Source organism: Eufriesea mexicana, unplaced genomic scaffold (assembly GCF_001483705.2).
Source record: "Eufriesea mexicana isolate 0111107269 unplaced genomic scaffold, ASM148370v2 scaffold2340, whole genome shotgun sequence".
In the NCBI taxonomy this organism is placed as follows: Eukaryota; Metazoa; Arthropoda; class Insecta; order Hymenoptera; family Apidae; genus Eufriesea; species Eufriesea mexicana.
In genome coordinates, this window is record NW_016910419.1 from 6,525 (window position 1) to 17,835 (window position 11,311).

Sequence of the window (11,311 nt, forward strand, 5' to 3'; positions counted from 1 at the left end):
AAAAAAAAAAAAAAAAAAAAAAAAAAAAAAAAAGAGAAAAGAAAAAAAGAACTTATTATGTATATATGTCATATACATTTATAAAATATAAAAGCAACAAACATTTTTTTTACTTTAATACAATATTTATATAGTAAGATACTATTTTGATTGAGCAAATCACAGATGTTTGAAAATGACCAATTTACAATAAATTACTATTTCATATATCTAAAAAGAAAAATAGAAAGAAGATAATAGTCACGGTCGATTTTCAAAGTTTCTCCTCTGTGATCAGCTATTAATTTTCTGCACTTTCATTACATCTTATATTGTTGACAATATAAATATCATTAAATGTAAAATCTTATTACATTTAATGATGCTATTGCAAGATTTAAATCGTGTTTAAAATGGAAAATTTATTGTCTAGGACATGTGATGTCACATTAATTGAAAAAAAATGTTCTTTTTGACAATATTAGATGCAATGTAAATCCAGTCTTTTAGTATTTTCTTTATCTGTTTCTCTTTTTACAAGTTTCCTATTTAGTTACTTTTATACAATTCAATTTTGTTTCATGTTAAACCATAAAACTGTACATTCTATTTTTAAAAATAATACACTAATCTTTTGTTTTATTCTAAAATAAATCATTATATTTATCCATTTCCTAGAACTTACTTCTTCTTCCTATCTTGAGTACACTTTGGACAATACCATTTTCCTTTGGGTTTAGTAGTTAATCCAACACACGCAAAATGAAACCACTCTATAGGACACTGTATTAAAAAAGGGTATTGTTGAATATTACTGATATATCATAAGATTTTTAAAATAATATTGACTTACATCTGGATTATCACAACCAATCATTTCTCCATAAGATACTTGGTGACATAGACAATAAGTTGGTTCATTAGGATCAACTGGCATATCTAAAACATCTGCTGGATGACCAAGCGCAGTAGAATCAACTTGAGCCCCGCTTCCAACTGCTCCAGCTGATGAAGCAGAGGCAACAGATCCTCCTGGAATATTTATTTAATGAATTGTATTTTTATGAATATTTATACTCATTTACTTATTTAATGAATTGTAACTAAGCTTACCTTTTTTTTGTTTTTTTCTAGCTGTTTTTGATTCATCCTCACTGTTAGTACCAGCAGCTCCTTTCTTCCGTTTCTCTTTTTCTTTCAATTTCTTCCTACCCTTTTTACTAGCATTATTTTCTTCCTGGGCTCTACTACTATTTAAAGCTTTGTCTTGTATTTCAGCTTCAAACCTAGCCAAATCAGAGTCTAGTCTTCTAATATGTTTGTCCACTAATTCATATGTTTGTATTGCTAACTGAACTTTATCATCACCATATTCTTTGGCTTTATTAAACAAGTTTTGAATATGGGTCAATTGTTCCTTCTTTTTTTCTGGGGATTCTTTCTTTACATTTTTCAAATAATCATCTGCTAATTTATCTATGTCTTTCATTAATCCTTGTGCTCTAGCATCAAGATCTCGCATTAAAGTGAAATTTCTTTGCAGTTCAATAGGTAAATGCTCCAAACCTAATAGAATTAACAAGGAATATATCATAAATAATTAAAATTTTAGTAATAAATTTTAGAATCATCTATTTTTAATTATGTATTTATTTAATATAATTGAATTTGTGCATTATAATAAGTAGCATAAATATAATTTTAATTAATTTTCATATTTGATTTAAGTATATAAAAATATAATTTTCTCTCTATTTTGGAACAGAAAAAATTGAGTACTTACTGTCTAAATAATGCTCGAGATATAGTGCTGTCGTCATGTTTATGTTTCACTTAAGTAAAGAGGAAAAGAAGATGTTACATTTTATGTAAACATTCGAATAACTTTAGTTTATATGTAATTTTCTAAGTAATATCGACAAAAAAAACAACGCATGAAATTTCCTGAATAAGAACGATCGATGATTGTACACGGCACAAAACAGTGTACATTATTATCATGGCTACCAACTATATATTATTACTTTATTTTTCTGGCGGGAAACCACAATTTACCCAATGCTCTCATAATAATGAAATAAATAATTAAAGATAGATATATAATTCAAAATTGCAATATAATTTTGTATGCTATAGTTGAATACATATTAAAGAAAAAGGTCAGAACTATTGGATTTTCATATTTGAATTACAATTTAAATATAATTTAAAATTATTATAATGCTACTAATAATATACTATTGTGTCATAAAATTAATTGAGTATTGTGTAATTATTTATTACATTCGTATAAAATGAAATAAATATATGACATTCATAAAAAAATCGATGAAGTGTGTCATCGATTAAGAATCATAGTACAAATGAGGAACATGGCGGTTTCCTTATCTCTAACATTACAGTAGGTGTAGTCGTAAATGAAAATAAAATTAGTTATTCGATCCTTGTTAGGAATGAACAAAAATTTATTAATATAAATTTTATGTATTTTGTATGTTAGAATAAATTTAAGTGAGAGTGTATATCATTCGTGGTAAGTTTTGTATAAGTTGAAGTTATTTAACGAAATATTTTCACTTTGGCAATGGTGTTGCAAATAGTTGCAAAATTATAATAGATGAATATCAAGTATATTTTATGAGAAATATCAGACACCTAACCTAATTGAAGAATAAATCGTTTGTTTCGTAGCCAAAAAAATGGTAAAACTGTATGCATTGTCGGTTTTGTATAAAAATCCTACATCAGCAACAATATTGAAAGGTGCTTATGATGTAGAGTCCTTTTCGTTTTTTCAAAGAAAGAGCGTTAAAGAATTTATGACGTTCATAAGTAAAACTATTGTTGAAAGAACTCAGAGTTGCTCCAGACAGAGTGTGAAAGAAGGAGGTAACATTTGTGAAATCAAGACTTATGGTAGTCTTTAATATTTTCAATTTTTAAATTGCAACATTTTGTAGATTATATGTGTCATGTGTTTGTACGAGCAGATAACCTAGCTGCAGTACTTATATCAGATCATGAATATCCTAGAAGAGTAGCACATACATTGATTACAAAAGTTATGGATGAATTTGCAACAAAATATCCTCAGTCTGTATGGGATACTTTAAGCGAAGTTATGACTGATTTTGCACAGATTAATATATATTTAGTCAAATATCAAAATCCCAATGAAGCTGATGCTCTTACTAAAATCCAAAATGATTTAGATGAGACAAAAATCATTTTAGTAAGTATAAGTATTACAGATGACAACAAAAAAATGTTCCTTAAAATAACCTAACCATTTATTATGCATATTTCTGTCTTATTTTTATAGCATGGTACATTAGAAGCTGTCCTTAAAAGAGGTGAGAATGTGGATGAATTGGTTTCGAAGTCACAAGTTCTTAGTGTTCAATCAAAAGCATTTTATAAAACAGCACGTAAAACTAATTCCTGTTGCAGTTTAGCCCCTTAAAACCATTTATCAAAATCATGCTGAATTTTGGTGAATATTATTGTAATTTTATAATTTCAATAGAAAATGCAAAGAAATTAGTATTATATAGTTTTCATTGAAAAGTATAATTTATAAATTCTATATGACATCATGTGACAAAATTCAATATTTTGTGTACAGACTCTTTGTATATAAAGTATATTAGTGCACTTAAATAATATACCAAGCTATTGTTGGATTCACTCAACTGATTTTAATATGATTTTAATCTTTTATTAATTTATAATTGTTTATTTTTTTCTTCTGCTTTAAAAGTTAATTTTATTGTAAAAGAATTATGGTATGGTTTGTATATAAAAGTACATTCCGAAACTTATCTTATTTATATATTGACAAAACATATAAAAATGAGGTATAAAATAAATTAAATATTTCACTGCTAAAGATAAATATACAAATACAATTTTTTAATTTATTCAAGTGCTGAAGTGATTTATTGAAAATTGAAGCATAGCTTTGTAAACAGTTACCTTAATTTTAATTTATCACATAACATAGTGAATGAAAAATATTTTTGCTATTTAAAAGTTTGTTTCTTTCCTTATTCCTTGTGGCCTTATAGGTTTTTGTTAATGACCATTTTATAAAATTAAAATTTTTCAGACAATATAAAATCAAAACAATAAATTATATTATTGCAAATATGATTCTATAACTTGACAAAGTGATAAGAAATAAAGTTTATCTTGATGTTTTATAAATTACTTGGCAATTTTTACATAAATCTATTTGTATGAAATTTGTAAATTTTACTGATAATTAATATTTTTATCTATTTTCTTATAATTAAATATATTTATTTAAACAAATAATATGGAAAATAAAATATATTTAATATAATGTTCATGCGCGCGCGCGTATGAGTGTGTTTTAATACATTTCCTCTATGACACAATCGAAATAATATTAAATACTTAATTATGTTATTTTTTAAATTATGGAACAAAATTCAATGTATTCAATTTTATTAGTTGTAATAAGTTATTAATTCTCTTTATTATAAGAATATTTTAACAGTTAAATGTACATTACATTTCATGACAGCTGAAATATTTGCAATTTATAAAATCGCGTGGTGTGCGGCGAAATAAAGAAAGTCTTATCCCAGGTCTTTTAATGATAGGTATCTTGTCATATTTTGGATTATATCCATACAGATACTGTTCAGAATCGATCTAAAAATTGTATCGTATTTTTACAATCTATATATAACTTAGTGATACAGTAATTGGAATAATTTACTTCTACAAAAAGTAATACACTTACCTTTTCCATTTCTTTATCATATTCGTCTCTCTCTTCAGTACAAGAATACAATTCAGATGGAATTTCTGATTCTATATATCCATCGATGTTATTATAAATTAATATTTTGTCCTGATACAGTGCCATACAGTCAATTATGTGTTCACTATTACTAAATAGCCAATCATAGAATTTTTGTTTAGATGTATCTTCTTCTAAATCTATCTGTTCAATATCATAAACAATATCCATATTATTGCCTGCTTTATTCCAATCATAGGTTACTATCTCTGTTTGAGATGATAACCAACCCAAGCAAGTCTGTTTAGTTGCATTTTCTAGATCTGATAAATAATTTATTGTGAAGACTTTCGAATTAATTTCATTTATGTTACCTCGTTGTTTAATCCTTTCCTGAAATACATTTATCCAATAAATTAATATTAATTTCAACTAATATAACTTTTTTTGAAATAAGAAATAATGAACCTTACTAGGGTAACTTCTGGAGATGCATCCAAATATATGACTAAATGTGGTTTAAGAAGAAACTTGAAAGTGTTAAGCCTCATACGTTCAAAATTATTTACAACTGGTTTACTAATATATCCAGCATTATACATAGCATGCATAAAAGCAGCTTCTGTATAAATGCATCGATTAAGTACTACACCTTGTCCACTTGCTAATATATGGAGTAATGCATTTAGGTATTGTTCAAACTTCATTAGAAAATACCCTAATTGAAACACTGCTGTTAGTTCATGATAAGGGTCTTTTAGGAAGTCATTCAGATCATGATGTTTAAATGAAGGTGGTAATTTTGAGTTTATGCTGCGTACATCAAACCCATAAGGATTTATAAATATTTCATCATGTGTTGGAGGTGGCATATATAATAATCCATACTCTTTCGCTATTTCTTCACAAAGTTTTGTTTTCCCTACTGCAGGAGGGCCTTCAACAATTATCAGTTTAGAATTGTCATCATATCTGAGAGACATTGGGTCAAACATCATATGTAGATCATTGCACTGTTTTTTCCAATAAGGATATGGAGGTGGTTTAGGTATATGTTCCATCAATGCTACTCTTTTCATAAATGCTAATTGTGTTACATTATGATTTTTAGGTACCTAGAAAATATGCAATTGTCTAAATAAATTTGGTAATAAAAAATACTTCAACTAATTTGTTTTGTAACGAATTTGTGGTTACAAAACATTTTTAATGTTAGAATATTGAAAACATTATATTGTGATTATTATATTAATTTCTTCGTTAGAATGTTACTAAAGGTACTAACCTTACATAATCCAGTTAAATATCCGATAGTATTACCTTTTCTGATGCTAATAGACAATATTGATGCCATCGTATTAAAATGAATATTATGTCAAAGAAAAATAATTAAGTATCGTTAATGACACTGAATAGCCTAATAAATATTTTTCATATATTGCCCTATCTCGTAACTGGTACAATCTTATAACTATTCAGTGGTGCTCAATTCGTATATAACTCTATAGTGTCATTACTAAATTTCTTTTTTAAATAAAAATATGATTTATTAATCATAATACTAAAAAAAATATTATTTAGTGATTAAATAACTGATATGACTGAAATTGTAAAATAATTAAATATAGCAGTTACGATAATTATATAAATTTATAATCTAGTCACATCAATTTTAAATAATTGAATAAATGATTGAATGAAAAAAATAATTTTAAAAGTTTTTTTTATTATACTTCATTTAGAAAGAGTAGAAAAAGAGAATAGAAAAGAAAATTCAAAAGAATAAGAAATTTCAAATTTACCTCTTTTTTAACAGTTTCTCTAATTTCTCGTCAAGTGGAGCTACTATCACAGTTACATGAAATCGTTCACAAACAAATAGAATGGTTTACGATGAAATTGAAGCATTGGGTAGTTTTAATTACTAATTAATTAAGCCGGTTATAAACGCGAGAAAAGTGCTTGTTCAAGAGTGATAAATAACAGAATAAATTTTCTTCTTTCAAAGAGAAAATTTAAGAACAAAATTGTCTCATAGAGGACAAGTATCTTGAACAATAAAAAATGTGAACCGGACGGAAAATAGCGGTGTGATTTACATGGCGGAGGGGAGAGTCGAAACGTCGAAGAAAGAGAGAAGTTTTGTGATTTCGGATCGTCGATCGGTCGAACGAAGTGGCAGACGCTTGCGTCTCATGACAAGGAGTGGACCTCCGAGTGTACCGTGCTGCGTCATCGTAGAATGGGTGAGTACCACGGTATAAAGCTGACACGCTTATATAAATAATAATCTATTTGAAGCACACAGGGCGTGTCTTCCATAGAAATACAACGATTCATATATTACTCTATGTCTCGTTTATCATTTTCCATTTTTTATGAGGCCTTGGCCAAATTATGATATGCAATGGATGACATATCAAAGATAATACACACTTTACTTAAATTGGTGTCGAGCAACATGAGATGATTTTCGTTACTCTTTTTAACCAGTGCACTGAGAAAAATTGTATGATATAGTGCACACGGTACACACCGGAACTGTTGTCGCGTGTCTGGAATTTCGTTTTCTCCCCACTCTGGTTCGCCTCTATTATTTTCTATTTTTTCCCATTCTGTATATTTCGTGCTTTCTTTGTACATAGAAGCTTCAAATTGTGTCGTATTTTCTTAGAGTATCGATCAAAAACTTGTTTGCTTAATGTTGCTGCAATATTATCAGTGACAGGTAACATATATTTGTAGTTATCATACTCGAAAATAATAGTTTAGATTTTGTAATATTATCTTAAATGATATAAGGGAAATCCATTCATCACGATTTACTAACGATCGATTTATTGATAAAAATTTGCTTTGATTCTTATGTAATGTTAACTGATTTAGATGGTAGCAAGAATTGTTTTTATCCTCTTTTTAGCGGATTAATTAAAAAATGTTCATTCAATGTTCACAAATCTCGATAAATAATTTTACAATATTGTATAGTATAAAAGACTATTTGCATCCCGTTATTTATGTTAAATTTATAAATATAATCTGTATATTACATATATTTCTAAGTATTATTTAATATTTTGGTTGTGTTTACAAGTATTCTTATTTGTTTAAAGACACACAAGGAGGAATGTCCCGTAACACTGGACCTGGTTTGTATGAATTCCTTATGGAAGCAGAGCTCCAACAATATTATCCTGGAATTCGAGGTATATATTTTTGAAGTTATTAAATTTTTTATTAAAATTTCTAAATTGGTGATTTGTTATATGCATATATAGGGGACTTGAAGGTACAGACTACTGCTCAATTGAAATATGTAACAGAAGAAGATTTGAATGCAATTGGAATGAGCAAACCAGAAATGCGTCGTTTAAAGAAATATTTCCAAAAACATTTCCCTCAAAACTATCTATCTAAGTTCAAAAAGATGTTGTTACCAAAACGGGAAGAACCAACTACAGGTGCTTTAACAATGTTACCAGAAGAAAGGCAAGATAGACCACCGATTCGTGTTCCTAATAAACACATGATACCAGCAGATGCAATTATTGTTAACAAAGAATTAGGAATGGGAGAGTTTGGAGTTGTTCAACAAGGTGTCTGGACAAATGATGGAGAAAGAATACAAGTAGCAATTAAATGTTTATCACGGGAAAGAATGCAAAACAATCCAATTGAATTTTTGAAAGAAGCAGCCATAATGCATGCAATAGATCATGAACATATTGTAAGATTATATGGTGTAGTTTTGGATACAAATTCTTTAATGCTTGTCACAGAATTAGCACCTCTAAGATCATTATTGGAATGTCTAAAAGAACCCAGTTTACGTACTAGTTTTCCTGTTCTTTCATTATGTGACTTCGCTGTACAAATTGCAGATGGTATGCAATATTTGGAAGCAAAACGATTGATACACAGGGATCTTGCTGCCAGGAATATTTTAGTGTTTTCTAAGAACAAAGTTAAAATATCTGATTTTGGATTGTCACGAGCATTAGGGGTTGGAAAGGACTATTATCAAACGAATTTTAATGTAAATTTGAAATTACCAATAGCATGGTGTGCTCCAGAATGTATATCGTATTTAAAGTTTACTTCTGCAAGTGATGTGTGGGCCTATGGAGTTACTTTATGGGAGATGTTTAGCTATGGTTTTCAACCATGGGCAGCATTAACTGGCCATCAAATTTTAGAAGCCATAGATGATCCTAACTTCCAGAGATTAGAGCAACCAGAATGTTGTCCAAAAGATTATTTTTCTCTTATGCAACAATGTTGGCAACATGAGCCATCCAAACGACCTAAGTTTTCTGAATTAATTAATCTTTTACCTGATTTAAAACCAGAACAGGTTCAAGCTGTTCAAGATACTATGGAAACAGGTCAGCTTGTTTACAGGCAAGGAGATGTTATAACTGTTCTTGACAAGGGAAGTAGTAACACATTGTGGAAGGGAGTTTTAAGCAATGGAAAAACTGGCTTTTTTAATCCTGTTCATACAATAGCATATCTTGGATCAAATCTACCAAGTAATAAGCCAGGAGAATTCACACGTGGTGATGGAAAAAACGCCTTTTCTTCTCAGAGACGAAAAATTCGTACAGATATGATTTCCTCTCCGCAAGGTGATTTGAAACATACGGGTCATGTCGGATTAGATGGAGCTTATTTTGGTGATATTGGCTTCCTTGGTGGAAAATATCCACATTTACCACGACAAGTAGTGACACCATACAAACCACAAGAAGATGTAACGGACAATTCTAGTCAAATTTTGAACCAGGATGCAAGAAGCACAGAGACAAACAGAGAATTATTGAGAGATTACAGAAATACACAACAAGATGCCCAGAATAAGCATGGTATGTTTACCTTTTATAATTAATACTCAAAATTGTCAATAAAATTTTTGATATTGTCAAATTTATTTATCTTATTAGAAAGTTTATGGTCAGATGTAAGTTCTGAAGTGTGCCATGTGGCTAATTCAAGTAAACAGTCTGTTCCATTAACCGCGACTAGCAGTAATGATACTCTTGGAGCAGATCATGAGTATCATGAAATCAGTGATGAAGAAAATCAAGACAGTCCATTGAAATTCGACAAAATGTTGAATTTTGATTTTGGTCCAAGTCTGTTAGCTGAAATGGACCAAATGTTTAGATCATTAGGTAAATTTAGTATATATGAATGAGGTATGATAAGTATGAGTTTATTAATTCATATTTTTTAATTAGGAGGATCTTCTCCTCCTCCACCACCACCAGTTCATCCTTTATCAACTGAACACGAATCGAGTAATGCTCGAAACGAGCTGAGAGAAATACAGGCAAAGCAGAGCAATAAAAAAAAACAAGCCACCGTGAGTCCAATAAATGTACAGTAATTTTGTTATTTATAATTATGCTTTTACATATTATTATTTTGTTATTTATTTCTTATTCATTATTTGCTGCTGTGTATTATTGATTTCTTTTTATATGTTATATGTATTATTTGCACGATGAAGTGTACAACCCAAAATTTTTAATATTCAAAAACAAAAATAGTAAATACATTATCAGTATAAAAGAACACATGCAGTAAGTTTTTTATGATAAATTAATATAAATTCAAAGAAAAACAGAAATTGTTGTATATTGTACATTTACCAGAGATGGTAAACGTTTACTTCTTATATATTTAGGTGAAGCCTATCTCAGCTGCCGATCAGAAAACTCTCTACTCAGCCATTGCTATGGCACAGGAATTGACAGCACGTTCCATGACAGACCTTGAACATCCACCGGAGTCTCCCCGAACACCTGCCAGTCCTTCAAGACGCAGAAAGTTCTCTTTTAAGTTGCCACATCAACACAGTCCTAAACCAGACAGACGACACTTTTCAGAAGAAGCTGCCAGTATACCTGACATACAGGTACATTAAACATATTTTTGTTCGATCATCGAACCTCTAAAAGGTACACCAATAACATAATCAGAACACAATTTAATGTTACACTTTGAAAAATGCTAATTCAATTTACTTCTTGCTAAAACTAACAAGCAGCATACAAGAACAAAACAATTCCTGTAAGCATAAATTATTCATTCCAACACGAACATAAATGATATAATGCGTACATTTAAAAGTACAAACTTCTTTTTTAATAAAAGTGTTTTTTGAAACATTTTTTAAATTCATCTTTGTTAAAACTGTTATGGAACAGAGTTAATTCCTGATGCCACATAAAAGAGTAGGTATATCGTAATTGTATCTGTTCTTAATATTTCAACCTGAATTACTTGAATGTACCTTAAGTTGATAAAATGCTTTTTCAATTACAAGAAAGACTAATCTCGACTTTCCTCTAATCCTTTCCTGTCTCTTTATTTTTTATTTGTTTTTAAATTTTGTAATTTTTTTATTATTGGTTATTACTCGTTTTTACTTAATTTTTTATTTGTTATTGCATTGCCATGTTTAAATATTCTTTTATTTCTATGAAATATGTGCAATCACCAAAACCTTCACTAAACGTCTTATCTGGCTTTGCTTCATTCAATTATGGCATTCCT

General features: G+C 28.9%; 4 protein-coding genes across 9 annotated transcripts in view; 2 read left to right on the plus strand and 2 right to left on the minus strand.

The window, feature by feature from the left end:
- Positions 1-660: 660 nt before the first annotated feature.
- On the minus strand, positions 661-1,896 carry Ing5 (inhibitor of growth protein 5). The gene is made up of 4 exons (XM_017903499.1): positions 1,763-1,896; positions 1,093-1,545; positions 833-1,011; positions 661-762 (listed from the first exon to the last, which is right to left on the minus strand). The coding sequence occupies exons 1-4, from the start codon at positions 1,797-1,799 to the stop codon at positions 661-663; spliced, it is 771 nt and encodes a 256-aa protein (XP_017758988.1). The 5' UTR covers positions 1,800-1,896.
- Positions 1,897-2,437: 541 nt separating this feature from the next.
- Ykt6 (YKT6 v-SNARE homolog) lies at positions 2,438-3,460 on the plus strand. 3 transcript variants are annotated; one of them, XM_017903504.1, is made up of 4 exons: positions 2,438-2,512; positions 2,671-2,868; positions 2,940-3,211; positions 3,302-3,460. In XM_017903504.1, the coding sequence occupies exons 2-4, from the start codon at positions 2,679-2,681 to the stop codon at positions 3,440-3,442; spliced, it is 603 nt and encodes a 200-aa protein (XP_017758993.1). In that variant the 5' UTR covers positions 2,438-2,512; positions 2,671-2,678; the 3' UTR covers positions 3,443-3,460. The 3 variants fall into 3 exon arrangements, with proteins under 3 accessions (XP_017758993.1, XP_017758995.1, XP_017758994.1); XM_017903506.1 differs by having other exon boundaries at positions 2,970-3,211; XM_017903505.1 differs by lacking the exon at positions 2,438-2,512 and having other exon boundaries at positions 2,641-2,868.
- A 1,037-nt stretch (positions 3,461-4,497) lies between these two features.
- Positions 4,498-6,219, minus strand: ND-42 (NADH dehydrogenase (ubiquinone) subunit ND-42). Of its 2 annotated transcripts, none has more exons than XM_017903495.1 (4): positions 6,071-6,219; positions 5,224-5,865; positions 4,751-5,143; positions 4,498-4,659 (listed from the first exon to the last, which is right to left on the minus strand). In XM_017903495.1, the coding sequence occupies exons 2-4, from the start codon at positions 5,827-5,829 to the stop codon at positions 4,513-4,515; spliced, it is 1,146 nt and encodes a 381-aa protein (XP_017758984.1). In that variant the 5' UTR covers positions 5,830-5,865; positions 6,071-6,219; the 3' UTR covers positions 4,498-4,512. The 2 variants fall into 2 exon arrangements, with proteins under 2 accessions (XP_017758984.1, XP_017758983.1); XM_017903494.1 differs by having other exon boundaries at positions 6,036-6,219.
- Positions 6,220-6,649: 430 nt separating this feature from the next.
- The window catches only part of Ack-like (activated Cdc42 kinase-like), a 10,361-nt gene continuing 5,699 nt past the window's right edge, over positions 6,650-11,311 (plus strand). The window contains exons 1-7 of one of the 3 annotated variants that reach the window (XM_017903523.1): positions 6,650-6,996; positions 7,864-7,956; positions 8,029-8,259; positions 8,923-9,615; positions 9,694-9,924; positions 9,994-10,115; positions 10,440-10,674. In XM_017903523.1, the coding sequence (XP_017759012.1) occupies positions 6,993-6,996; positions 7,864-7,956; positions 8,029-8,259; positions 8,923-9,615; positions 9,694-9,924; positions 9,994-10,115; positions 10,440-10,674 (1,609 nt within the window). In that variant the 5' untranslated portion in view covers positions 6,650-6,992. Of the gene's footprint in view, positions 6,997-7,863; positions 7,957-8,028; positions 9,616-9,693; positions 9,925-9,990; positions 10,131-10,439; positions 10,675-11,311 lie in introns of all 3 variants that reach the window. The other 2 variants (XM_017903524.1, XM_017903525.1) reach the window with 2 other exon arrangements.

What these genes read in the sequence shown, in the direction of transcription:
- Ing5 (XM_017903499.1), bottom strand. Translation starts at nt 1,799, where the DNA reads ATGACGACAGCACTATATCTCGAGCATTATTTAGACA. An exon ending in TCTCGAGCATTATTTAGACA is followed by an intron (nt 1,546 to 1,762) that starts GTAAGTACTCAA and finishes TAATTCTATTAG; the next exon opens with GTTTGGAGCATTTACCTATT. An exon ending in TAGAAAAAAACAAAAAAAAG is followed by an intron (nt 1,012 to 1,092) that starts GTAAGCTTAGTT and finishes TAAATATTCCAG; the next exon opens with GAGGATCTGTTGCCTCTGCT.
- Ykt6 (XM_017903504.1), top strand. Translation starts at nt 2,679, where the DNA reads ATGGTAAAACTGTATGCATTGTCGGTTTTGTATAAAAATCCTACATCA. An exon ending in ACAGAGTGTGAAAGAAGGAG is followed by an intron (nt 2,869 to 2,939) that starts GTAACATTTGTG and finishes AACATTTTGTAG; the next exon opens with ATTATATGTGTCATGTGTTT. An exon ending in ATGAGACAAAAATCATTTTA is followed by an intron (nt 3,212 to 3,301) that starts GTAAGTATAAGT and finishes TTATTTTTATAG; the next exon opens with CATGGTACATTAGAAGCTGT.
- ND-42 (XM_017903494.1), bottom strand. Translation starts at nt 6,104, where the DNA reads ATGGCATCAATATTGTCTATTAGCATCAGAAAAGGTAATACTATCGGA. An exon ending in ATTTAACTGGATTATGTAAG is followed by an intron (nt 5,866 to 6,035) that starts GTTAGTACCTTT and finishes CATATTTTCTAG; the next exon opens with GTACCTAAAAATCATAATGT. An exon ending in ATGATAAAGAAATGGAAAAG is followed by an intron (nt 4,660 to 4,750) that starts GTAAGTGTATTA and finishes TACAATTTTTAG; the next exon opens with ATCGATTCTGAACAGTATCT.